The sequence below is a fragment of the Vulpes lagopus genome, chromosome 19, assembly GCF_018345385.1.
Source record: "Vulpes lagopus strain Blue_001 chromosome 19, ASM1834538v1, whole genome shotgun sequence".
In the NCBI taxonomy this organism is placed as follows: Eukaryota; Metazoa; Chordata; class Mammalia; order Carnivora; family Canidae; genus Vulpes; species Vulpes lagopus.
This window is the reverse complement of record NC_054842.1, coordinates 15,725,397-15,751,312: the sequence shown is the minus strand read 5'-3', so window position 1 is coordinate 15,751,312 and position 25,916 is coordinate 15,725,397. Positions and strand designations below refer to the sequence as shown.

The following is a 25,916-nucleotide window of genomic DNA, read 5'->3' as shown; positions in this document are numbered from 1 at the left end:
CCATTGTCAAGCTGCATGTTTTGGATTTTACTGCTGTAGAACCTGTTACCCTAAAACAGTGGCTTAAGACACTAGTCATATTTTATTCCTGGTTTCTGTGGGGCAGGAACTCACACAGTGCATGGTGGGGAGGCACTGGAAGCTTGAAGGCTGGGGCTGGAGTCATTGGGAAGGTCTAAAGTTGGGCAATGGCTGTCAGCTGAGACCTCAGTGGACTGTCAGGTGGAGCCCTCCTGTGGCCTTTCCACATGGGATGGGATTCCTGTGACTCAGTTGCTGGGATCCAATGGGGTGTGTCTTGGGAGAGATGGGAAGGGAGAGCCAGCTAGGTTGACCCTGTGTCTTTTTCCTGCCATAGCCTTGGAAGTCCCGTAGCATCACTTCTGCCAAATCCCATTCGTCCAGGGAGTCACAAGGCCTTGCAAGTTCAAGGGGAAGAAACACAGACCCCTAGTCTTGGGATTAGCATTACGGTATAAAAAACCATGTGGGATGGGACACATATGATTTTGCAGCTGCCTCTGCACATCACCTGCTGCATCTGGTCTGCCTTCACCAAAGCCAGATTCACTCCCCCTCTCTGCACTGCTTGTCTACACCCCAAGCTGACCAACCAATCTTACCTCATTGCTGCATTCAGAGTCTTATTAGGCCTCTACTCCTAGACACCTCAGGGCTGGCAGCCCTACACTAGCTTTTTCTGCCAACTGTGGACCTTCCCATGATCCTTTGTCATTTCAGGCCACTCTGGACTGATGTCTTTTGGTTTATTCACTCAGGCTTTTGGACCAGGGAATTTTGTTCCTTTGCACTTCGTGGTCCATTAACATAAGGGTAGTCAAAGCACAGGTTCCCCCTCGCACAGCCAAACAGCAGTGATTTCAGAAGGCTTTGCCAATATGTCAGCCCCTTATATGGTACCCTGGGCCCAGGAAGGAAACGCTAGAGGCTGTCTCAGGGAAAGTAAGCCCTGGCATTGGCGGCTGCTAGGGTGGAACCTACTGAGGCTTTGTGGACTGGGCACTGTGACACCCCCCGTAGCAGGCAGAGTGCCCCATCCATGTGTGTGGAGAGGGGTAGAGGCTTCTGGTCAGTTTCCTCTCCCATCTCAAGTTCTCCAGCAGGACCAAGTAGAATCACTAATGACTCACTGACAAGCAAAAGAGAGGTTCACAAGAGAAAGACACATACACTTGGGAAACCAGGGATGAGTGACCCAAGGGGCAGGTTATAGGGGGGCTTACCATTGTAGATCAAACAAAAGGAAAGGGGCTTGGGCTTCTACATAGTTGAGGAGTGAGGTCAGGGGAGGTGTGGTACACGAGGGTTGCAGAGTAAGCTTGGTTATGCAGAATTCAGTCAATGACTTTACCATTGACAGAAGGTGTGAGGAGTCTTGGAGTTCAGGGAGGATGGCACCTTCACAGATGTGCATTTCCTCCTGCATGGCTGGACCTCAGTGGCCTTGGCTTAAAATAATCCATACGCCAAAGATGCCTATTTTGGTGGCATCCTCTGGTCCCCTCCAGGGGTGAGTAATTCTGCACAGACAAAACAGGAAGCCTGGCTCCACCAGGGGTGGGAGGGTACATGGGAGCTGGGCCCTGTGCATTCACATCTACTGATGCAGTGAACTCCACAGAAGGGAACTGATGACCATTACTGAAGAGGCAGCTGAAACGCTGAGGTTTCCCAATGCCATCCCTTATTTTTTATTTATTTATTTGTTTGTTTGTTTATTTAAATTGGAGTTCAATTTGCCTACATATAGCATATCACCCAGTGCTCATCCCATCAATTGCCCACTTCAGTGCCCATCACACAGTCACCCCAACCCCTGCCCACCTCCCTTTCCACTATCCATTGTTCGTTTCCCAGAGTTAGGAGTCTCATGTTCTATCATCCTCACTGATAGTTTCACTCATTTTCTCTCCTTTCCCCTTATTCTCTCTCACTATTTTTTATATCCCCTAAATGAATGAGACGATATAACATTTGTCCCTCTCCGATTGACTTATTTCACTCCACATAATACCCTCCAGTTCCATCCACGTCGAAGCAAATGGTGGGTATTTGTCATTTTTAATGACTGAGTAATATTCCATTGTATGCATAGACCACATCTTCCTTATCCATCATCTTTCGATGGACACCGAGGCTCCTTCCACAGTTTGGCTATTGTGGACATTGCTGCTATAAACATCGGGGTGCAGGTGTTCCAGTGTTTCACTGCATCTGTATCTTTGAGGTAAATCCCCAGCAGTGCAATTGGTGGGTCGTAGGGCAGTTCTATTTTTAACTCTTTGAGGAAGCTCCACACAGTTTTCTTTTTTTATTATTGGAGTTCAATTTGCCAACATATAGCATAACACCCAGTGCTCATCCCATCAAGTGCCCCCCTCGGTGCCCGTCACCCCCACCCCCCATCCACCTCCCTTTCCACCACCTCTTGTTCGTTTCCCAGAGTTAGGAGTCTCTCATGTTCTGTCTCCCTTTCTGATATTTCCCACTCCTTTTTTTCTCCTTTCCCCTTTATTCCCTGTCACTATTTTTTATATTTTCCAAATGAATGAAACCATATAATGTTTGTCTTTCTCTGATTGACTTATTTCACTCAGCAAAATACCCTCCAGTTCCAGCCACGTCGAAACAAATGGTGGGTATTTGTTGTTTCTAATGGCTGAGTAATATTCCATTGTATACATATGTCACATTTTCTTTATCCATTCATCTTTCGATGGACACCGAGGCTCCTTCCACAGTTTAGCTATTGTGGACATTGCTGCTGTAAACATCGGGGTGCAGGTGTCCCAGCGTTTCACTGCATCTGTATCTTTGGGGTAAATCCCCAACAGTGCAATTGCTGGGTCGTAGGGCAGATCTATTTTTAACTCTTTGAGGAACCTCTGCACAGTTTTCCAGAGTGGCTGCACCAGTTCACATTCCCACCAACAGTGCGAGAGGATTCCCCTTTCTCCACATCCTCTCCAACATTTGTTTCCTGCCTTGTTAATTTTACCCATTCTCACTGGTGTGAGGTGGTATCTCATTGTAGTTTTGATTTGTATTTCCCTGATGGCGAGTGATGCAGAGCATTTCCTTATGTGCTTGTTGGCCATGTCTATGTCTTCCTCTGTGAGATTTCTGTTCATGTCTTTTGTCCATTTCATGATTCAATGCCATCCCTTAAATGCTTCCAACTCAAGTGTTATACTAGGTGGGTAGGTAAGTGCCCCTCCTCATAGGACCTAAATTTCACAGGCTTCAAACATTTGTAAGAGACCCTTTTTCAGCATTATCCAATTCAGTAGCTGACTCGCATTCCTAATATCTCTGCCTTCCTCCTTAATCAGAGCTTCCCATCATTATATGCAAGGCAGCTTAGCTCTTTACACACGGTAATTTGGCAAATATTTCATATTAACTGCTCCCACTGCGGTGGCTCCAACCTCCAGGGGGAATCCTCTGGTTCCCACACACCCAAGCACTCATACACTTGGTATGACCTCTTGATTGTTTTATGAACAGGAGCCATAGAGCTGGGAGGCCAGCAGGGGGAGTAGTCAGTCCCACCACTCCTGGTGGCAGCAGCCCCAACAGGAGGAAGAGAGGGAGGGGCCTTATGGGGACTTGATGGTGCAGATGGATACCAGTCTCCTGTTCCAGCAGGAGGGAGGGAGCTTTCTCATCCCCCACCCCCAGAGCAGCTCCAGCAGTGAGAAGCCAGCAGACTTCCGATTCTCCATTTACTGCGATGCATGAATACTTCATAACAGCCTTCTTCTCTCACCCCTTTGTCCATAAAAGAAAAGTGTGCCTCTCCTGTGCTCCCTGGACTTGCCCACCATCTCTCCTGAGTGGAGAGTGGGACTGATGATGACCTCCAAGGGTCCTTAGGTCCCAGCCCTGAAGCCAGGTGCAGTGCCACCATTTGCTGGCAGAGACTGCCAGAGCCCACCTGCTGGAGGCGCCCCTGGCTCTAAGGTTGACCTGGGGCTCCTGGGTGTGCAGAAGGGGTGCCCACACGAGGTGACCCCTGGACGACTGTGGGGAGGAGGGGCCAAGGTGACCAGTGGAGACTGGGGGTGGTGGAGGTGGGGCTGAGGTGACCCTGTAGATAATAGGGAAGGAATAGACTGGCAGAGAGGTCCCCGTGAATGCCAGGGAAGGAATGGAGGGTCCTAGGTGACCAGTGGATGCCGCTGGAAGGAATGGAGGTGTAAAGGAGACCCTGTGCACAATATGGGAAGGAATGGAAAGGCCGAGGTGATCCCTGGACACCGGGGGAGGGAATGGAGAGGCCGAGATAACCTGTGGGTTGGGGGTAGGGAGAAACACTATATCTGAGGTGACCAGTGATGTGGTGCAGTGAAATGCAGGTCCCAACGTCACCCATAGGGATCTGGCGGAGAGTGGAGATATAGTGGCACACAGGTGTCCTCTGATGTAGGAGGAGAGAAATGCAGGTACCCAGATGACCCTCACCTCTTTCTCCCTTGGCTCCTCTGTCCCCAAGCTAAAGAGCTGGGACACATGAAGACCATAAGAGAGCATGCATGGCTTGGATCTTCGGTCTAAATTGCATTTCTTGGGCTGGTTTCAGAGCTGGCCTGACCTCAGCTGCCCTCCTGCTGTCCTTTGTGAGGATGAATGGATGGACAATGCAAAATATAAGTAAGTGGAAAAGCTGGGCAGAGAAGCAAATGATGTGGCGGGGATCAAAATGGGGGTGGAACCATGTTATGACAGACGGTTTAGGCACATCATGGTGGAGGCAAAGACCATTAAAGACAAAATAGAGCAAAGAGGAAGTAAAATGATTTGTAGACTGCTTCACATGGAGGTGTGTGTCCCTCCTCAGCCCATTTCCAGGCTCTGCCGTGCAAGTAGGGCACACACAGAAATGCACATGTGCACACACACAGCTATCGTCCATGGGTGTGGGGGGATGAGTGAGGGCACAGGTGTGAGGAGCTCCTCTGACAGGATTCTGAGGACCACTGCTGGACTGGAAAGCACACAGAGCGGGCTCAGCTCTCCCTTGTATCCCTGTCTTTCCCCAGCAACCTTCTGACAGCCTTCTTTACCTCCTTGGTTTTCAGGGTGTAAATGAGGGTTCAGTTCTGCAGTGCCCACAGCATAGAACAGACAGAAGAACTATGCCCCTTTCTGGGCATAGGCATTCTGGGGCTAGAGGTAGACAGCGACGGCTGATCTGTAGAAAAGGGTGACCACCGCGAGATGGGAGAAGCAGGTCTCAAATGCTTTTCTCCACTGATTGGCTGAGTTAATCCTCAGTACTGCCCGGGCAATGGCACAGTAAGAGACCAGGATGAGACTGGCAGGCACAAACAAGATGAGGATGCTGGTGACAGCCATCTGGATCTGGTTGTAGGTGGTGTGCCCACCAGACAGTCTGATTAGAGCTGGGACCTCACACATGAAATCATCCCCCTGCCGGTGTGGACAGAAGGGCAGGTAGAGAGTGGGTGGCATCTGGACCACTGACTCCAGCAGACCGATGGCCCAGGCCATGGACCCCAGCTGCCAGCACAGGGGTAATATAACGGAGGGGCTGGCAGATGGCCATGTAGAGGTCAAAGGCCATCACAGTTAGGAGGATGCACTCTGTGGTTCCTAGGAACAGAAAAATGAAGAGCAGAACAAAGCAGCCAAGGAAGCTGGTGGTCTTTGGGCTGCAGAGGCTGACCAGCAGCTGGGAGATAGAGCTTGTGGTAAAGCAGAGGTCCAAGCAGGATAGGTTGGAGAGGAAAAAGTACATCAGGGAGTGGGACCTGGGGTCCCACACGGACAGCAGGATGATGAGGGTGTTACCCACAAGTCAGGAGGTAGGAAATGACAACCACAAAGAGGATTCTCTCTAGCTCTGGGTGTTCTGAGAAGTCCAGAAGGAGGAAGCCCCCAGGGGAGCTCTGATTGCTCTTGATGGTAACTTTTGGAGACTTTGTGAGAGAGGATTATGCCATTGGCAGCTGGGAGGAGCCATGGCGGCAGTACGCCATGAAAATTGGTCAGTCCTTCAAGCAGGGTCTGTGTCTCCCCCAAAAAAGCTGGTTGCCAAACAGTTACCAGTTCATCTCTGGTTGTCCGCAGAGCTGCTCTGGGTGCCCTCTCCCTCTGATTTAAAGAATCTGAAGCAGAGAAAGATGACATCCGTTGCCTTGGACAATACAGTCAGTGAGCATGAGAGCTGATATTTGAACCTTGGTGGGCTGGCTGCAGAGGCTATGTGCCAACCTCAGCCCACCATGTCCCTGCAGGGAAGGTGAGGCCCGAGAGGTCAGAGGCCTCTCCATGAGAATAGCCTTTGCCCTCAGGCTGGGGAGATGGTAAGCTGTCTCAGGGGCATGGAAGGATTGCATGACACCAGTCCCATGGAGAGAAAGATCTCATTAATTCTATTAAGACCCAGGGGTCCCACAGTCCACTGATGATTAGTCCCTGACTATTGTAGAGGGGCAGGGGAATATCTAGAGGAAGCATGCCAGCGTTCGCTATCACTGCGTGGGTAAGGAGCTCACCTCCACTTCTTTCCATCAGTAGGAAGAGCCAGCAGGTCTCCTCCTTAGCCCTCCAGAGACTGCCCCAGGCTTCTAGATATTCCTCTTAAGCCTCTGATCCAACCATTTAGGATCCCACTTTATAAAGTTCTCAACTTCCTTCTGTTCCATCGACTTCTCTTTGAGTGGGACCTGACTGCAGCAGCACAGAATACAACACCCTAGGGCTGGAGAGCCCATAGGACATTTGGTCTAATCCTCACACAACATAGTTTAGGTGTTACCATGCCATCCTCCATTGCGGTCATGAGGTTCACACTAATCCATGGCAACCTGGCCCTGGTCCAAATCACAATGGCTCTGCGAGGTCCATGGGCCTACCCAGGAGTCATTTTTACAGTACCTGACTGTGTCATTGGAACATGTACACTTGGTGGTTGGCAGAATCTCCACATTGGTTCTTGGGCTTGTGGAGTAAGTGATTATGGTGGGAGGAGGCCAGGTAGGAGCCCTGAATCTCTACCCCATTCCCCACAAAGACAGGAAGTCCAGAGCAATATCAATCCAAAGGAAATGGTAGAGATTGATGCCACTCTAAAGGATGCAGGAGATGGTTGTTCCTATCATGTCCACTTCATTCACCACTCTGGTCACTACAACACCAGGTAGATCCTGGAGCATGACAGTGGGCCACCACAAACTCAAAAAAGTAGCAGCCCCAACAGCAGCTTTCATGTCTGAGTAACATGGTTTGGGGTCTGTTAGGTGGCTTTTGGCCAATGGCAACGTGTTTTTTTTCAAATACTATCAGGATGGAGGATGGGAGCAGTTTGCATCTACATGGCGTGTATACAACTATCCATTTAGGACTCTGGTGTCATAATAGGGTCCAAAGGGACATGGACAGTATGTGCCCATAATATACACAGAAAAGCCTTGATTTGTCCTATTTGCTGATTTCTGAATGTGTATATTTGTACCACACCTGATTTTAAGCTGCCAGTGTGACTTTACCAAAAATGCAGATTTGGAGTGATGTTCATGGTAACACATCCCCATGCAGTATGTTGTAGTATTTTCTTTCTTTTTTTTTAGTATTTTCTTTTTATCACAGACACAGTAGATGTCTATAAGCATAGAAAATAATAACATATAGCTTTTCCCATTAGCGGCCTGAGGTGATCTCTGAAAATGGCTCACTAGTACCTTGACCCAGAAAACGCAACAAAATCGTGCCAATCAAGAGGTTCACTTTATGAACACACATGAAACTTCCCAGGCCATGAAGACCATGCATATCTGAAAGCCAGCCCAGTACCTGAGGCATGTCACTGCAGAAAAAATGTGTGCCACTCCGTGGCTACCACGGCGGAGGCTGAGAGGTGTGCCCAGGCAAAACAGTGGGGCTGCACGCAGGCAATGAAAGTGGGTAAATGACACCTGTGAGCAACAATATGGTGACTATGCCAGCCTGGTGGCCCATAAAGAGTGATGAAACTTTACTGCACGTGCTTAAAAATGCAGAGGGTAATGCTGAGCTGAAGGGTTTAGATGTAGATTCTCTGGTCACTGAGCACATCCAGGTGAACAAAGCCCCCACAATGTGGCCCAGAACTTACCAGGTTCATGGTTGGATTCACCCACATGTGAGTTCTCCCTGCTGTACTGAGATGATCCCTACTGAGAAAGAGCAGATTGTTCTTAAACCAAAAGTCTAGGTTGCACAAAAGAGAAAGATATCCCAGAAGAAACTGAAGAAATAAGAATTTATGGCCTGAGAGTAAATTCTACATAAAATAAATGCAAATAAAAGTAAAAAAAATCATAAGAGATAGTAAAGTAACAAGGATGTGATCAGTTTTAAATATTTATTATCTCTGCTTTTAATATAAATTACTATAAGTTTATATTAACTTATTTTTAATAATGGCTGTAATTTAATAACTGGTTTGCAAAATGCCTGAAAATCTACGTCAGCTCTCATGAGACTATATGAGGCAGCTCCAGCATCCTCTGGACATGGCCTTCTGGACCTTCCAGAAATCATCACATTGTTCCATCATGTTGATGACATCTTGGTTTTTTTAAATAGATTTATTTTTTATTGGTGTTCAATTTACCAACATACAGAATAACAGCCAGTGCTCATCCCATCAAGTGTTGATGACATCTTGTTAATCAAGCAGGATGGATGAGACAGGATTAGTGAGACAAATGTGCTCCAGAGGGTGGGAGATGAACCCTCAAGGCCCTCCACATCACTGATGCTTCTAGAGGGCCCATGGTCTGGATCATGCCAGGACATCCAGGTAAAGTAAAGGACAAATTATCACTTGTTATAAATCTTGAGGAATAAAGACAGTATCATTGTGACATAAGGATAGACACATAGATCAATGGAACATAATGGAAAAATCCAGAAATACGTATAAGTATTTCCAAATTGTCCTTTGAGAGTGGATGAATTTTTTTTCCAATCATCAATAAGGGAAAAGTCACAGTAGTTTTTTGAGGGACTTTGGTTCGCATTTCTGAAGCAATTTTCTATATGTCACAGCAGTTTTAGAAACTCTTTCCTGAGCACCATGAAGGAGACCTGTCTCCTTCAGGGAGGTCTCAGCTCCAGGAGGGCTTCAGGGAAGCAGTGACCAGCCCAAGGCTGCCCATCAGCCAAGGAGGCTCCAGTAAGGCTTCAGCGGGGCAGTGACCATCCCAAGATGGCCCCTCAGCAAAGCAGCCACATTGGGAGGTATGTGTGTATCTGGGACATTTGTGTTATGACCTGGTGAGATCTGCATGACTTTTTACCTCGGCTGGTTCCCTGAATTTGTCAAAGGGCAAACAGAAAACATTTATTGTGACACAGAGGAAAAGAAAGTCTGATTGGCAGTCTGTGAAGAAGTGGGGAGGAGGTCGGAGGTCAGGTCCTGGGATGACATCTGAAATGTGGTCAGAAAGAAGGCATGAGGACTGCCCTTGGCCTGCCTTGGCATGGATGGGAATGACCCAGAGGAAGGGAGGAGGGGGAAGAGAGGGAGTGAGGTCCCGGACTCAGATTCCTTGAAAGGACAGTGTTTATCGGAATCCAGATCCTGTCTGGATAGGGAACCCCCTGGACCAGGTTTTCCTGGGAACATTCCCGGCTGGCCCTGAAGTGGCCCAGTGCTGGAAATCCCCACCCACTGAGGCCAGTGTGACAGTGGACTGGGGCCGCTGCCCTCCACCCCCAGGCTGTGCCTAGTGGGCTCACAGGCTCTCTGTTGGCCACTGCCCAGCACCCAGGGATGCTCCTGCCCACGTACGGAGATGGAGCTCTCCTGCTCCTTCCTCATGGGCTCCATGCAAGTTCTGCTGTCTTTTGTCTCTCCTCCTCATCTGATGTGCATCCTTCCTATAATGCCAGGGCAAGCATGCCCGGCACACCCCCTTTCCCTTCCACTGGGAGAGGATTAGTAGGAGGACAAGCAAGCAGAGGTTTGCTTTTGAATACCTGCTCACCAGCTTTGGCTAAGATGAGTGTGGGTGTGACCACAGCTGGCTTCTCAGTGGGGATACTGATATTTACCTCATGAGAAGCCTAGAGCACTCAAGGTTACATTTACCAATATCTCGTGTAGTTCCCAAAATACAATAAGTACTCATTAAGTGTTATTTTCCATTTTTGGTCATTCACTTACTTATACAGTTATTTGTTTAGTTCATTCATGCATTTGGTAGATATTAAGCAGACAGCAGACCCAGGAAGTGCTGGAGACCCACGTAAATCACAACACAGTCCTTTTAAAAACAACAACAACAACAATAAACAATTTATTTCTCACAGTCTGGAGGCTGAGAAGTCCAGATCAAGTGCCAGCAGATTCTGTGGCTGGTGAGGACCTGCTTCCTGGTTTACAGATGATTGTCCTCTTGGATTCTCATAGGACAGAAAGAAAGCTACCTAGCTCTCTGGCCTCTTCTTCCAAAGGTACCAATCCCATTCATGAGGACTCTACCCTCATGACCTAATCACCGTCCTGATGCCCGAGATTCCTATTGTTTAAGGGGGGTGAGAGACAAGTAAGCAGAGGATCTGTCTGGTGGAGAAACTTGCTCTGAGGAAGAGAGCTAGGGAAGGCTTCCTGGAGGAGGGGCTGCTTACATCTTGTACCCCTGTAAGTCCTTGACACAGTGGATAGACCTGGAAGGAGACGCATGCTCCTGACCTGGCAACAGACAGTGGTATGTCCAGGCACATGCGGGGAACTCTGAACTGAACCCGGAACTGTGCAGATCTGCAGCTCAGGTCTGGGCTGTGGGCTCCTGAGGAACGTCATCCCCAGGCTCTCTCTGCAGGAGCTGAGGTTCCCTGCCTCCCTGAGAAAGGGGGCATCAGCCCCAAGATGGTGTAGATTGCCAAGGTGGGGACCCGCAGACGGGAAGGATGAAAAAGTGATTTAATGCCAAGCAGCGCTAGACGCCCATGCTCTGCTTTACCTTCCAGAAATGAGGCAAAGGGCTAAGAAGGTCACAGATGCGGATGAAATGCGGAGGTGAGGAGTCTGGCTCTGGAAGCGTCCCTGTCTCTTCTTCCTGCTGCGGCTAGCTCCCAGCCACCCTCAACCCAAGTACCCTGCTCGGTTACTGGTGATGCTTCAGAACCCGCAGATCCTATTGGATGCTGGGTGCAGGGCCACTGCTGAGATCCAAGACCGCAGGGTGGTTCTTTCCCACTCACAGTGGGTGATGGGAGCCGCAAGAGGCCTGACGGGACATGGGCAGGGCCCACCGCTTCCAAGTCCATCAGGCACTCTGCTTGCTGCACACCCATCCTGTGGGTTTGCAAAGTGTGTTCACCCCACAGAAGACATTTAAATGATAATTTCCCCAAGTTTACCCCTACGTAAGCAGAGCTCCAAATAGAAGACTGTGATTTATGTTAAGTTCTGTGAATTACTGGATTGGGTCTTGGATCACATTACCCTATATGGGCACTTCTATAAACCCAAGTGCTCCAGGAGGGAAAGTCCTGCAGGAACATGGGATCATTTGACATGCATTAGTGGGGAATGTACCGTAAATGGTCACTAAGAACAGAGCAAAAGAGATGATAACTTAGCATTTTAATGGGATTTTCACTGTGAAAAAATTGGGAGCACCTTTAATAAAATGCTTTTTTGAGAATGGGTTTTGTGGGTCTGTCCTGAGAGTTCGGGAGAGGGCACTAATTCCTTTGGAACATGAGGAAGATCAGAGTAGTTGAGGAAACTCCCCAGGGTACACAACCTGTGCCCTCCCTTTTTGTTGGGACCTAAACCTCCAGAGCCAGGGAGGAAGCAGCAGCATGGATATGTAGGAAGTGTCCAGCCTTCAAGGTGGGGAAACAGAGTCACCCGGGGTGAGAGCCAATGTGTGCTGTCCTACAAGGAAGGGGGACTCAGCACTTGACTGTTGGCCTGGGATGGTCCCAAGTACTGGACTAGGTCTGCAGGTTCTGGAACAGGATAGGAAGAGCCCTAGAGAGCTCAGGACCCAGGGGTGTAAGGTCCTTTGTAAAGAATATTTCATAAACAGGAGGGTGGATGGATTCGCTGACGGGGATGTCTTTGATCAGAAAGTATTCTTTGTTTACTGACTCTGCCCTAGCAAAAGTGAAAGAAAAAGCAAAAGTGAAAGAAAATGCATGAGATCATAGGAGAACAAAGGGCAGAGGCAGGGGCTTTCCAACCGAGCTTGTACATAAGTGGACACAAGTCCCCTTCCTTCCTCAGCCTCCTGCTTCTGTTCCCTGCATCACACACATGGCATCCAGTGCTTCCTGCCTCCATGGGGGCTTGAAGGTGGTGAGGGGGAGAGGGAAGCACCTGCCTGGGGTGAGGTGTAGTGTCAGGGTTCACAGGGGCTGGAGCCCTGGGGCAGGCTTGTGGGGGAACCTCCAGGGGGTGGGGGTAATGTCAGGGGTCCATGGGGGCTGGGAGGCAGAGCGGCTGGGAAGGCACCTGAAGGGGACAGCATAGGAGCTGATATCTACAGAAGGGGGAAGGAAGGTTCTGGGACTAGAAGCCTGTCATTGGTCTCCCCCTGGTCTTCTGTCAGACCTCACTGGCCACTGTTAGGGGACATGGTAGGATATGGGAATGAGCTTTGCCCTCAGAGGGCCGGCAGAACTTGAAACTATGGAAATATTGTCCAGAGCCCTTTACCTTCTTCTGTTTAGGGATCCCCGGGCTTGTCACCTTCCTCCTCCCACAGGTTTACAAAACTCATTTACTGTCATTGTTAATAAGCTGATCCACGACCCTATAAGGAGTCTGTGCCATGTGCCAAGGGCTGGAATCAGGGCCATGCTGGGCACAGAGGGGCCCATGTCCAGTGAGGAAAGGTCTGTGCTGCCCAGAGAGGGAAGGCAGTTCTGATGGAAGTGGCAGCGAGGGCCTCCCAGGCTCTCCTGGGACAACGCAGCGGTCTGCTCACCCAGCGTCAGATCATGGAGGGAAGACTTCCCTCTGGCCCTGCCTTCTGGGAGTAGACCCTGGTCTGCCTACAGGAGGACATTGTGTTTGGCAGTAGGTGGATACCAAGACAAGGTACAGAGTCACGCTGCACACAGCATTGCCGTCACATGTGAGGGACATGGAGAAAGAAACCAGGAATGCGGTACCCTTGTGTCCTGGCTGGGGCCTCCTTCTACCATAGTCATGGAGGGCAGTGAGGAGTGTCCCACACTGCCAAGTCTTGGGAATTCTCTTTGGGGGTTGTTTTTAGCAGCCCGTATATAACTTTGGATGCATTGTAGTCGTGTTTAGTTTTCAACATTTGACAGACTTTATCTGGACAAGAGGCAGGCAAATGATGTGAGAAATCACCAATGACATTGGGTGAATGAGAGGTAAGCCTATAAAGGAATAAGACTGATCTTCTTGTGTCACAAGCTTGAAATTCTGGGAGTGGAGGGCCAAAGAAGGGTGGGCCACATCTTGTAAGGAGCTGAGGGGCAGGCAGGCAGGAGGATGGGGCTGGCCAAGGGGGGACAGTGCCGTGACAGGTGGCGGGCACTCCAGGCACCTGATTCCAGGTCTTTTGTCCACGATTGCCCAGGTGACAGTCCATTCTGAGGAAGGCACATCAACGACCTTCACTGTTAATGAGAGGGACTGAGTGAAGAAGGTCAGTGAACATGTCTGGGCTAAGACCAAGGTTGCCGTGCAGTACCAGGTACTTCTGCTGGGCTCCAAGACTCTAAATCCCCAGAGGAAACTGTCATCATCTGGCATTGACAAGGAGATGACCATCCACCTCACTCTGAAGGTGGTGAAACCCAGTGATGAGGAGTTGCCCTTGGTTCTGGTGGAGTCAGATGATGAAGGGAGAGGCACCTCTTCCAGGTGCAAAAGTCCAGCTCATTGGCCCAGGTAAAACGATAATAGAGACTAAGACTGCTATAATGCCTAAGAAACAGATTGTGACTTGCAATGGCAAGAGGCTGGAAGATGGGAGGATCATGGTGGATTATGGCATCAGAAGGGGCAACGAACTCTTCTTGACAGCCCACCACATTGGGGGTGGGCCCGCCAGGGATGGCTCATGTCAGGAGCAGAAGAGCTTACTGCTAGCTCTTATTCCACCCACATCCTGTGATGATTTCCCCAAAGGAACCAGGAAGATAAATAGCAAAGTTTAGGGGTGAAGTGGGGAGGAAGACCGCACAATACTTTCTAACTTCATGATTCTTTGATCTTACACAATTGACCAGGTGTATATTGTGTATATTACTAGAAATGGAAAATAACGTTTTAGGTATAGTAGAGATGGCATCAAAGCCAGTTTGCAATGTAATCCTTTCCTGGTTCCCTCTGATTAACAGAAAAATTCCTAGTTCTTCTGTCCAACAAGATAGTAAGTTTTACATTAGGATACATGCTCCTCTAATTTCTGTGTTTCCACCAATATATTTCATTTGTAATATCACTCAATATGTCAAACCAAATTGAATTTCTACTTACAGAGGACAGTGAGATGATTTATCATGAGGTGAATTAATTCCTCTGATATGATTACAGTCTAATTAATAAAGAACTTAGAAATTCAATTGAACTACCTTCTCTGTCTTCATTTACAGCTGTTTGGTATGAAATGAAACCTGGCACTGGGTGCCATCTTATTCTCTATGCCCCACACGGAATTCATCTGTTTTTCTTTCTGGGAATGAGGATGGGCTTAGAAAGAGATTCTCCCTGGGGACCCAGAGATGTGTCTCCAGTGGGGGGTGCTTCTTGGGGAGGTGTGCTTCTGGACCAGTCTCTGTCCTGCCTGCATTGGGGTCGAGCAGGTCTTCCCTGGGTTGGGGGTATCTATTTGAGTGGGGGCTTCGGGTTGGTCTCCACGTTGACTCCCAAGGCTCTGCCCCAGATCTGGCAGACAGAACTTTTCCTTGCCTGTGTCCTGCACAGATGTCTGCTCCTCTGTGGGAAACCTGTGTCCCTTCCTCCATCTCCCCGCCCTCACTCCTCTGTCTCATTGTCCTTCTTGTACCTCATGAGTGGCCACCAACATGTTTTTTGCACTGCCTAAGACATGTCTGTGTCCTTTTGTTCTTTAAACTTGCCCCAGAACTGCCTCAATCAGACGAGTTTCCCAGCTTAACCCCACTCAGCCCAATCCACACTTAGGGGAGTTCCTTGTTACACTTTGGGGTCAAGTGCTCTTGCTGGACACTAGTGACTTGATTAGGTGGGCATTAAGTTGGATTGATTTCCTGAAATGAGCAAACTCCTCCGTTTTTTTTGGATGGGGTTTCCTGCAGGGTAGAGTCCATGATTTCTCTGTCAGTTTGGGGGTCTCCTGAGGCCAGACACCATAGGGTTCTTCATGGTGTGTGCCATCAGCCTGGGAGAGAGTGAACATTAATTGTCCTGTCATGCATGATCTTACCAGCATGTGGACTCTTCAGGGGTGGTCACAGCACCCCCTGAGGATGGGGGAAGGTCCTTTCCAAATCTTGCCTTCTCTCTTCATCAGCTTAGGAGAAAGCTCCGAGGTCACTTCCCCTTCCCCGAATCTGTGTAGAGGATACGGGAATTCACCCTCAAAATCAGGAACATTTCCTGAGGGACGCACAGGACCTCCCCAGTGACCTTGGGCTCCTGAGGACAGATCTTTCAGATTCTCACAGGGAAATGGGCAGGCTGAAGGTTCACTGCTTTCCCAAGGGACATTCTCATCCTTGGGCCTTCACTAGCACTTTCTTCCCTCCTCTGCACTCTCACTGTCCAGCATGCCCTGTCCTAGACTCCCCAGGAGCTTCCTGGCTGTCCTTTTCACTTCCTTGTTCCTGAGGTTGAGTGCCGGGGTGATCAGGGTGTAGAAGAGCGAAATGAGCTTGCCCTGGCCCTGGTCATAACGCTGCGTGGGCTGCAGGTAAGTGAGGATGGCCGAGCCATAGTAGAGGCAGACGGTGGGACCCTCGCTTGTCCATCACCTTCCTGCAGCCGCCCCCAACAAGATGCCCCAGACAGCGCAGGCCACGGCGCGGACGAGGCCAGGACGATGGCGGACAGCAGGGCGCTCACAGAGGCCAGGCGGCCAGCAGTGTGGTCTTCGCCCCCGAGTTGGCCAGACCACTCAGCCCCCAGGCTCCGTCCAGCGCGTGACAACAGGCGAGGCGAGGCGGGCGCGGGCGTGATGCAGTGAGTGGACCGCGCTGCCGTGTGGTCCAGCGCCACTGCCGCCAGCAGGAGGCACACAGCGGGTCCCGCAGCTGGGCCAGGCCCGCAGCTGGGCCAGGCCGGCGCGCAGCAGTCACAGCTCCAGGCACGGAGGCCAGCCAGCAGCGCAGGCGCCACGCTCGTGGTGAAGCCCGCGTTCACCAGCGCCAGGTGGCACAGGAAGTAGTACATGGGCGTGTGCAGGCGCGGTAGTGCACCGCCAGCAGCAGGAGGCTCGAGTTGCGGGCCAGCGTCAAGAGGTAGCAGAGCAGGATGAGGGCGAAGAGGGGCGGGCTGCAGCACCGGCCAGGCGCAGAAATCCAGCAGGAGGAAGCGCTCCTCCGTGCTGTGTGGTTGGCCTGTGAGAGAGGAAACTCCCAGACTGTTTGGAAGGACGCAGAGTGAAGGGTGACTAGCTCCTGCAAGCGAAGGAGATCCCGGGGCACAAGGGTCACGTGGGGGATGGGTGGGCGTGCGGGACAGGATGGGTGTGCAGGAGCAGCATGCAGGCGTGCGCCTCGCTTTCTCGTTCACACATTTGAGTCCTGACTTGAGGAAGTTAGTCAGCCCTACCTTAGCTGACGTATTTAGCAGATTCTGTGGTGGGGGGGTGAGAAAGAATCTCCACTTTGTAGATGAGCAAACTTAGACTCAGAAAGGGGAGATTGTCCCAAGGTCACAGCTAGTGAGTGGCCTGTGGGACATGCAGTCAGGCCTGTCTTATTCCCAAATCTGCTTTTTGGGCTGCTTCCTGGGTTCTGATTGTATTCCTAGGAGCCAGAGTAGAAAACTGAGATTCCTCCTGTATAACAGTCCTTCAGATATCTGAAGACAGATTTCCCCCTGAGCTTCTCTCCCCATCTTGGAAAGGGTGCAGTGCCTAAGAATAAGTGCAATACCCCAGGCTTGGTAGAACCAACATTTGGTAGATTAGAGCTATCCCCCACCTTCTTTGTTTCAGGGACCGTACTTCTGTGAGTATAACCTTTAGATGCTGACTACTCAGTGCTAATCTGTGGGGAATCCCTCTTCCTGGCTACTGCCAATGTCCATGCGGGTCCTGCTTATACCTACTGTGATGGTCGTGATCCATAGGTCTTGACACCTGGAGTCACCTAGCAGAATGCTGAGCTAGAGGCCAGGAGCCCTGGGTCCCCCGTAGCAGAACTGCTTTTGGCCAGTCTGGTTATTTGATACGGAGAAGTCACTGCATTACCCTTGCTTCTGTGTTTCTATGTGTAAAAGGAGGAGTCTGAATGAGATGACCTCCCTGGCTCCTGGCTCACCCTCCGGCTCTAATTGCAATAAATATTTGTCAAATGAATGTAAAGGTGGCAGGACACGGAAGCCTTTTAACCCTGAGGAGTGATACTTAGTCACATTTCCTAAGCACAGAAACTATATAGTTGACATGATGATGTAGCATCACAGAGAAATCTTGCTATGTTTCCTGACAGGTGGCATGAAACAGATTACCTTCATATTCATTATTCTGAATTCAAAAATCATAATCCATTCTTTTTTTTTAACTTTTCAGGGAGAAACTCTTTTCCCCTCAGAGAACATCATGCTTATATGGTTCTCTCAGTTTATCCTTGTTAGGCAGAACAGGGGTTCATGTGATTAAGAACAAGGCTCAGGGCGTCCGACTGCCTGAGTTCCAGTCATGGCTCTGTCATTTCCTAGATGAGCAACCCTGGGCATGTTGCTTAACCTCTCTGTGGGCCAGCTTCCTCACTTGGAAGTAGAATTGCTTAAGTCGGTTGAGCACCCAAAGCTCTTAGAACAGTGGCTGGCAAGAGTAGGTGTTCAGTAAATGCTGACTCTTATCATCCCTATTTCACACATCAGGAGCGGTTTTCAGAGAGGTGCTACATCAGGCGGTGGCAGAACCAGTGTGTGAGTTTGTGTCTCTTTTCATTGAACTTTGGGCTTTATTCACTGGAAAGTGAGGCAAGTAGTCCTATTTTAGAGAGTAAGGTAGGCGGGTAGTTGAGGTTAAATAACTTGCCCAAGATCACACTGTTTGTAAATGCTTATTGGGATTTCAACCCAAGTCTTACTAATTCTGAGAACCTTGCTTTTTATTTTTATTTTTTTATAAGCCAGGCTCTAACATACTAGAGGCTGTGGAGGATAAAAGCACATACAAATCCTGATCTCGCTCTCTAGATGATTCTGTAGCATTGGGGTCATACTGCAGATGAATATAGGCCAGAGCTGACATTTGGGCTAATGGCCCAGTGGTGCTAGAGATGTTGTCCTAAAAAGTCAAGTTTTCTAATTCTGTGATCACGTAGACACACACCCATTCAGCCAGGCAAGCCCTGAACAGTTCTCCTCCAAGCACGCCAAACCCTGCAGACAGGCACGTGATAATAATATCACAAAAACAACACCTGTACTCCACGAATGCACCCATTCCCAGATACCTACTCAGATACATATGTACACAGACACAGCCCCCCATAATTCCCCTGAAGCATCCAGAAGGCAAATCTGTTGTAAAAATGTTCTGGAATGTGTCCCCAAACCTCACTAGGTATTCTAGGATGTGCCTGCATCTGCAAGACCTTTTTTCCTACCTTCATGTCTGAGTCTCTGGCACTAATGCTCAGCCCTTCAGTTTCCAGATGCTGAGCTGGTCTCCACCAGAGAATGGGTGCCTGAGGCCAGAGCCAGGTCCTTCAGGAACAGGACACAGGGTGGGAGCCCTCTTGCTTGTAAGCAGATGCATGAACACAATGTGTCTGGACCAGAAGCCACCTGAGAGCGGAGGAGCCTTGAGATGGAGACAGAGGTGGCAGTGTCGGTACTCAGACAGCCTGGCACTGGGGGTCCAGGCAGGGGTGGGACCTGAGTCTCAAAGTGGTAGCAGATTAGCATCAGCTGCAGCTGGCAGCAGAAATAGCCTTCCCGATTCCAAAGGGACAGCAGTTGTAGAACAGGGATGCTGATGAGCCGCTCGCTGGAGAGGAAGCAGGGGAATCCACTCTCCCTGTTGTTGAGAGGATGGGGCCCTAGGGGAGCCGTGTCCCACTACCTTAACTGGCATCTGTGTGGAGTTGTCCAGGGAAGAGTCCCCCAGGGCAGGGAGGGGAACATTCTGGAGGGAGAGGCCCATGATGGTGATGTGTCCCTGGCTGTGTGGAGGCCTCAGGTAGCACCAGGCTTCCTCCCCATCACTAGTACTCCTAGCATTCAGATGGCTTAGGGTTTGGTTCTGGGATTGAGAGACATTGGGCAGCTCCAGAACCTGTGACTCTCAGGGTCAGCATGAAAACGGGGAGAAAGCCCTTGTCTGTGGAAGAGGTTTGAGGTCTGGTGGCGTTATCCTCAGTGCTGACCCTCCTGTCATTGGCCTTCCCCACCACCCCTTCTGGTGGTGGTCACTGCCTTTGCTTTGTCCCTGACTCAGCCCATCTCCCAGGATGGCCCATCTGGTTTTTGATAGATCAGCATCCACACAGATGATGTGTCCCTCCTGGCAGATCCTCCCCGGCAGGCGTCGGGAAGTTTGTCAAGGTCCCCAAGGCCACCTGTCTCCACTGCTCTCTTGAGCGTGGGTTCCCTGGTCCGTCACGACAGTTACTGCTCTGCACACATCCTGCCTCTTCCCCCCTTCTTGTCCTCCCTTGGCCAAATCATTATCCTATCTGAATAAAATCCTAACCCTTTCCCTGTATTTGTTCAGCCGACTGTGGCTGGAGGGAAGGCCAGAACCATCTGAGAAGTTTCATTTTGCCTTCATGAGTATTCACTTTATTTGTAATTCTTCCAGCTTTATTGAGACATGTTACATGGTGTAACTTTAAGGTGTTCAGTGTTCTGATTGATACACGTATATACTGTGAAGTGATCAGCACACTGAACTTCGTGAACACACCCTTCACTTCCCATGATTGCCATCGTGTTGTTGAGAACATTCAAAGTCCACCCTTGTATCAGCTGTGAATCACGATACAGTATGTTAACTGTACTCACCATGCGGCACATCGGATCCGCAGAACTTACTGTAACTGGAAGTTTAGAATCTCTGACCAATATCCCCCCATGTCCCCCACTCCGCAGCTCTGACAGCCACCATTTTACCCTGTTTCTATGTGCCCAATGCTTTCAGATTCCACATTCAAATGGCATCATGCAGTATTTGTCTTTCTCCACCTGACAAGGCCCTCAAGGTTCATCCATGGTATCACAGATGGATTCCCTGTTTCATGGCGAACAGCATCCCATTGCATTTTCCTTATCCAGGTATCCATCTGTGAACACCCCAAACGGTTTCCACATCTTGTGAGCAATGCTGCAGTGAACACAGCCTGCAGACATCTCTTTGAGAGAGTATGCTCATCTCCTTTGGGTATATCCCCCAAGGTGGAATTGCTGGATCACATGGTAGCTTTTCATCTTTTGAAGGACCTCCGTGCTGTTCTCTGTAGTGGCCGAACTGGTTCACATTCCCATCAACAGTGCGTAAGGGCTCCCTTTCCCCTACATTCCTATCAACACTTGCTGTCTCTTGTCTTTTTTGATAATAGCCATTCTAAGAGATGTGAGGTTTTGTCTCATTGTGGTTTTGATTAGCATTTCTCTGATGATGAGTGCTGTTGAGCATCTTTCCATGTAGCTTTCGGCCATTTATATGTTTTCTTTGGAAAAATGTCAGTTCAAACCCTTTGCCCATTTTAATTGGATCATTTGGGTTTTTTCCTATTGAGTTGTATATGTTCTTCATATACTTATATATGTATTTATCACATACATGGTTTGCAAATATTTTCTCCCATTCCATAGGGTGACTTTACATTTTGTTGATTTTTCTTTCTGTGCTGGAGCTTTTTAGTTTGATGTCTCACTTGTTGATTTTTGGTTTTGTTGCTTGTGCTTTTGATGTTATATCCAAAAAATCCTTGCCATATCAGGGAGGTTTTCTCCTGGGTTTCTTCTAGTAGTTTTATGGTTTCAGTGTTACATTTAAATTCTTCAGTTCCACAAATGAGTGAGATCACATGATATTTGTCTTCCTCTGACTGATTTCTTTCACTCATCATAATACCCTCTAGTTCCATCCATATCATCGCAAATGGTAAGATTGCATTCTTCTTCATGGCTAAGATTCCATTGCATACACACACACACACACACACACACACACACACACACACACACATATTTCATATCTTTATCCATTCTCAGTAGATAGACCTTTGGCCTCTTTCCACAGTTTGGCTACCGTGGACATTGCTGCTCTAAACAATGGGGTCCATGTGCCATTTGGGTCACTATATTTGTATCCTCTGAATAAATACCTAGTTGTGCAATTGCTGGATCATAAGGTAGCTCTATTTTTAACTTCTTTTTTTAAAAAGATTTTATTCATGAGAGACACAGATAGAGAGAGAAGCAGAGACACAGGCAAAAGGAGAAGCAGGCTCCATGCAGGGAGCCCGATGTAGGGGTCGATCCTGGGTTCTCTGGGATCAAGCCCTGGGCTGAAGGCAGTGCTAAACCTCTGAGTAACCCTGGCTGCACTATTTTTAACTTCGTAAGGAAACTCTGCACTGTTGTCCAGAGTGGCTGTACCAGTTTGAAGCCCCACCAATAGTGGGAGAGGATTTCCCTTTCTCCACACCCTCTCGAACATTTGTTGTCTCCTGTCTTGTTAATTTTCAGCATTCTCACTGGTGTGAGGTGGTATCCCATGTGGTTTTGACTTATATTTCCCTGATGGCAAGTGATGTGGAGCATTTTTTTATGTGCATGTTGGCCATGTCTATGTCTTCCTCTGTGAGGTTTCTGTTCATGGCTTTTGTCCATTTCATGATTGGATTGTTTGTTTCTTTGATGTTGAGTTTAATAAGTTCTTTATAGATCTTGGAAACTAGCCCTTTATCTGATACGTCATTTGCAAATATCTTCTCCCATTCTGTAGGTTGTCTTTTAGTTTTGTTGACTGCTTCTTTTGCTTTGCAAGAGCTTCTTATCTTGATGAAGTCCCAATAGTTCATTTTTGCTTTTGTTTCTTTTGCCTTCGTGGATGAATCTTGCAAGAAGTAACTGTGGCCAAGTTCCAAAAGGGTGTTGCCTGTGTTCTCCTCTAGCATTAAATGGAACATTGTCTCACATTTAGATCTTTCATCCATTTTTTTAATAACTTAATTTTTATTGGTGTTCAATTTACCAACATACAGAATGCCACCCAGCGCTCATCCCGTCAAGTGCCCCCCTCAGAGCCCGTCACTCATTCACCCCCATCCCCGCCCTCCTCCCCTTCCACCACCCCTAATTCGTTTCCCAGAGTTAGGAGTCTTCATGTTCTGTCTCCCTTTCTGATATTAACATCTACCTTCTGATACAACTTCTCTTTCATATCCCTAACTCAGCTCTACAAGGGAGCACATTTTTAAGTATTCTTCCATAGTGCTACTCCTTGACCTAGTAATAAAACACCTGAAGGATTTTTACTCAAGAAAAATTGACAAGAATGAGAAGAAAGTCTGAGTCAAGATTGTAGACATTGGAGTACCTCTTGTAAAAGAGAAGTCTTTCAAGGTTTGGGAAATCCCTGAGAGGACAATAGAAAGATTTGATGTGACTGGAATAAAGAGTAGGTTAATGAGGGAACATTTCTCAGAAGCCCATGGGATTCTAAGCGGTATAGTTGGGAGAAATTTTGAGAAATTATTCAATCTGTGCTGGAGCTCCATGAAAGGCTGGCTTCAGAGTATCTTTCTTTGACTTTCACACGTGTTTTACACACAGTAAAACCTACCACTCCTGTTTAAGATCAAATGATATGCCAAATATCATTTTTGGTTCTTTGACTCGTAAAACTAAATTGTATCAAAAATTCACTTGGGGAAGAAATCTTTTTCTAACACTTAAAGAAAATTAGCAATCAGACTCATCTGTATTGAATGATTTATTTCATTGCAATTTTAGTACTCAGAGATCACTTATTTACTTGAGAATATGTAGAGAAGCAGGAATGCTGAACTGGGAATGAGATATGACAATGAAAATGTATAAAAAGTCTTCACAATCTACAAATGCAATGAATAATCCACCATAGGATAAGAAACCAGTTCTAAATCCTGGGCATTTAATTGGTTTAAATATTTGGCAGCTCCCACATTCGGGGCATATATATTGAGGATTGTTAAGTCCTCTTGTTGGATAGATCCTTTAAGTATGAGATAGTGTCCCTCTTCATCTCTCACTATAGTCTTCGGGGTAAATTTTAGTTTATCTGATATAAGGATGGCTACCCCTGCTTTCTTTTGAGGACCAGTTGAATGGTAAATGGTTCTCCAACCTTTTATTTTCAGGCTGTAGGTGTCCTTCTGTCTAAAATGAGTCTCTTGTAGACAGCAAATAGATGGGTCCTGCTTTTTTATCCAGTCTGAAACCCTGCGCCTTTTGATGGGGTCATTAAGCCCGTTCACGTTCAGAGTTACTAGTGAAAGATATGAGTTTAGTGTCATCATGATATCTATTCAGTCCTTGTTTTTGTGGATTGTTCCACTGGACTTCTTCTTAAAGGGGAATTTTAAGAGTCCCCCTTAAAATTTCTTGCAGAGCTGGTTTGGAGGTCACATATTCTTTCAGTTCCTGCCTGTCTTGGAAGCTCTTTATCTCTCCTTCCATTTTGAATGAGAGCCTTGCTGGAGAAAGTATTCTTGGTTGCATGTTCTTCTCATTTAGGACCCTGAATATATCCTGCCAGCCCTTTCTGGCCTGCCAGGTCTCTGTGGAGAGGTCTGCTGTTACCCTAATATTCCTCCCCATAAAAGTCAGGGATTTCTTCTCTCTTTCTGCTTTAAGGATCTTCTCTTTATATTTGGAATTTGCAAGCTTCACTATTAAATGTCGAGGTGTTGAACGGTTTTTGTTGATTTTAGGGGGGGATCTCTCTATTTCCTGGATCTGAATGCCCGTTTCCCTTCCCAGATTAGGAAAGTTTTCAGCTATGATTTGTTCAAATACATATTCTGGCCCTCTGTCCCTTTCGGCGCCCTCGGGAATCCCGATTAAACGTAGGGCTGTCGGTTTAAACGATTAATCCTCAGGCTGTTGTTTATCTCCCTTAAGCTGTCTTAATGGTCTTTTAATTGTCTCTCTTTTTTCCTCAGTTTCCCTCTTTGCCATCAACTTGTCTTCTACGTCACTCACTTGTTCTTCCACCTCGTTAACCCTCATTGTTAGGACCTCTAGTTTGGATTGCATCTCATTCAATTGATTTTTAATTTCTGCCTGATTGGATCTAAATTCTGCAGTCATGAAGTCTCTTGAGTCCTTTATGATTTTTTCTAGAGCCACCAGTAGCTGTATAATAGTGCTTCTGAATTGGCTTTCTGAATTTGAATTATAATCCTGATTTTGTAACTCTGTGGGAGAGAGGACTGTTTCTGATTCTTTCTTTTGAGGTGAGGTTTTCCTTTTAGTCAATTTGCTCAGTGCCGAGTGGCCCAAAACAAGTTGTATTGGGAAAAGGAGAAAAAGAGAGAGAGAGAAGGAAAGAAAAGAGAAAAAGAAAAAAGCAAAAAGGAAGAAAAAAAGGAAAAAAGAGAAGAAAAAGAGAAATAAAAAGAAAGAAAGGTGAAAAAAGGGTGGGGGAAGCAATCAGAAATCAAAAAGAAAAAAAAAAAAACCACGGGGGAGTATCTTCTGATTCTGTATACTTTAAGTCCTTTGACTTCCCCTGGAACTTGTCCGTCTAGTTGGTCTTCTGGGGGAGGGGCCTGTTGTGCTGATTTTCAGGCCTTAGCACTTGGGGGAGCTGATCTGCCCCTGCCTGGTGCAGGGCTCAGTGGGGGTTGTTGACCCCGTGAGGCCCCAGGAGGAACAACTGCAGTGGCGGGGCCAGCTCTGCAGCCCTGGAGTCAGCTCTTGCAGTAGCTCCGGGGCTCTCTGTCTGCAGGGCCTGGAGGCTCCGGGGCGGGGCTGCTTATCTGCTCAGCTCGGGGCAGGAGCGTCCTCGCTGTCCTGGGCCCTCCCGGCCTCTGTCTGTCCCGGGGGGAGGCCGGATCCTGGGCTGTGTCCCGGCGCCCTGTGCTCTGGGGCCTGCGCTGTTGGATTCGTGCTCCTGCCCCGCAGCCCCCTCCGCGGAGCCGCTGCCCAAGCCCCTCTGAGCTGCTCCGGGTCCCGCCGTGCGCGCTGCAGCCCTTAGGGAGCTCGGCGCACTCTCCCGGGGCGCAGGTTAGTGTCCCCGGGAGCCTGAGGGCATCCCCGCCCTCCTGGGTCCTGTTCTAACTCCCTGTAGGTCCCTTTCCGCCCAGGAAGGTTGGTGCAGCTCCTGCTCCTCCGGGCCGGGGCTCTCCTGTCCTGGGGACACTCGCCCCGGCCTCAGCCCGGCTCCTCGCGGGGCCCCTCCCCCTTGGAGGCCTTTTGTTTCTTTATTTCTTTTTCCCCGTCTTCCTACCTTGATAGAAGTGAAAACTCTTCTCACTGTAGCATTCCAGCTGGTCTCTCTTTAAATCTCAGGCTGAATTCGTAGATTTTCAGGATGATTTGAAGGTTATCTAGGTAATTTGGTGGGGACAGGTTATTTGGGGACCCTACTCTTCCGTCATCTTGCCCCTCCTCCCCACATAAAGGCATTTGAACACATATCCAAAGGAACTGTGGAGGCTGGATGGAAATGCGGCACTTAATTCTGAGAAACCAATACTCTTTGAAGGCAGCTTCTGACCAGCCTCAAACATAAGGGACT

General features: G+C 48.5%; 2 protein-coding genes and 1 long non-coding RNA gene across 21 annotated transcripts in view; all 3 read left to right on the top strand.

Annotated features, from left to right (window-relative positions):
* LOC121478555 overlaps positions 1-10,465 on the top strand; it is a 30,418-nt gene extending 19,953 nt beyond the window's left edge. Inside the window, exons 2-4 of the long non-coding RNA XR_005984515.1 lie at positions 4,604-4,674; positions 9,079-9,270; positions 10,345-10,465. This is a non-coding gene — a long non-coding RNA (uncharacterized LOC121478555). The remainder of the gene's footprint in view (positions 1-4,603; positions 4,675-9,078; positions 9,271-10,344) is intronic.
* Positions 1-25,916, top strand: part of RBMS3 (RNA binding motif single stranded interacting protein 3) — a 1,727,904-nt gene that overhangs the window by 711,530 nt on the left and 990,458 nt on the right. The window lies entirely within an intron of this gene.
* On the top strand, positions 13,659-14,535 carry UBD (ubiquitin D; the record flags this gene model as incomplete). The annotated part of the gene is given in 3 exon segments (XM_041733638.1): positions 13,659-13,863; positions 13,866-13,916; positions 13,919-14,535. Coding segments are annotated over 3 exon segments (519 nt in total), but the record flags the coding sequence as incomplete, so codon positions are not given.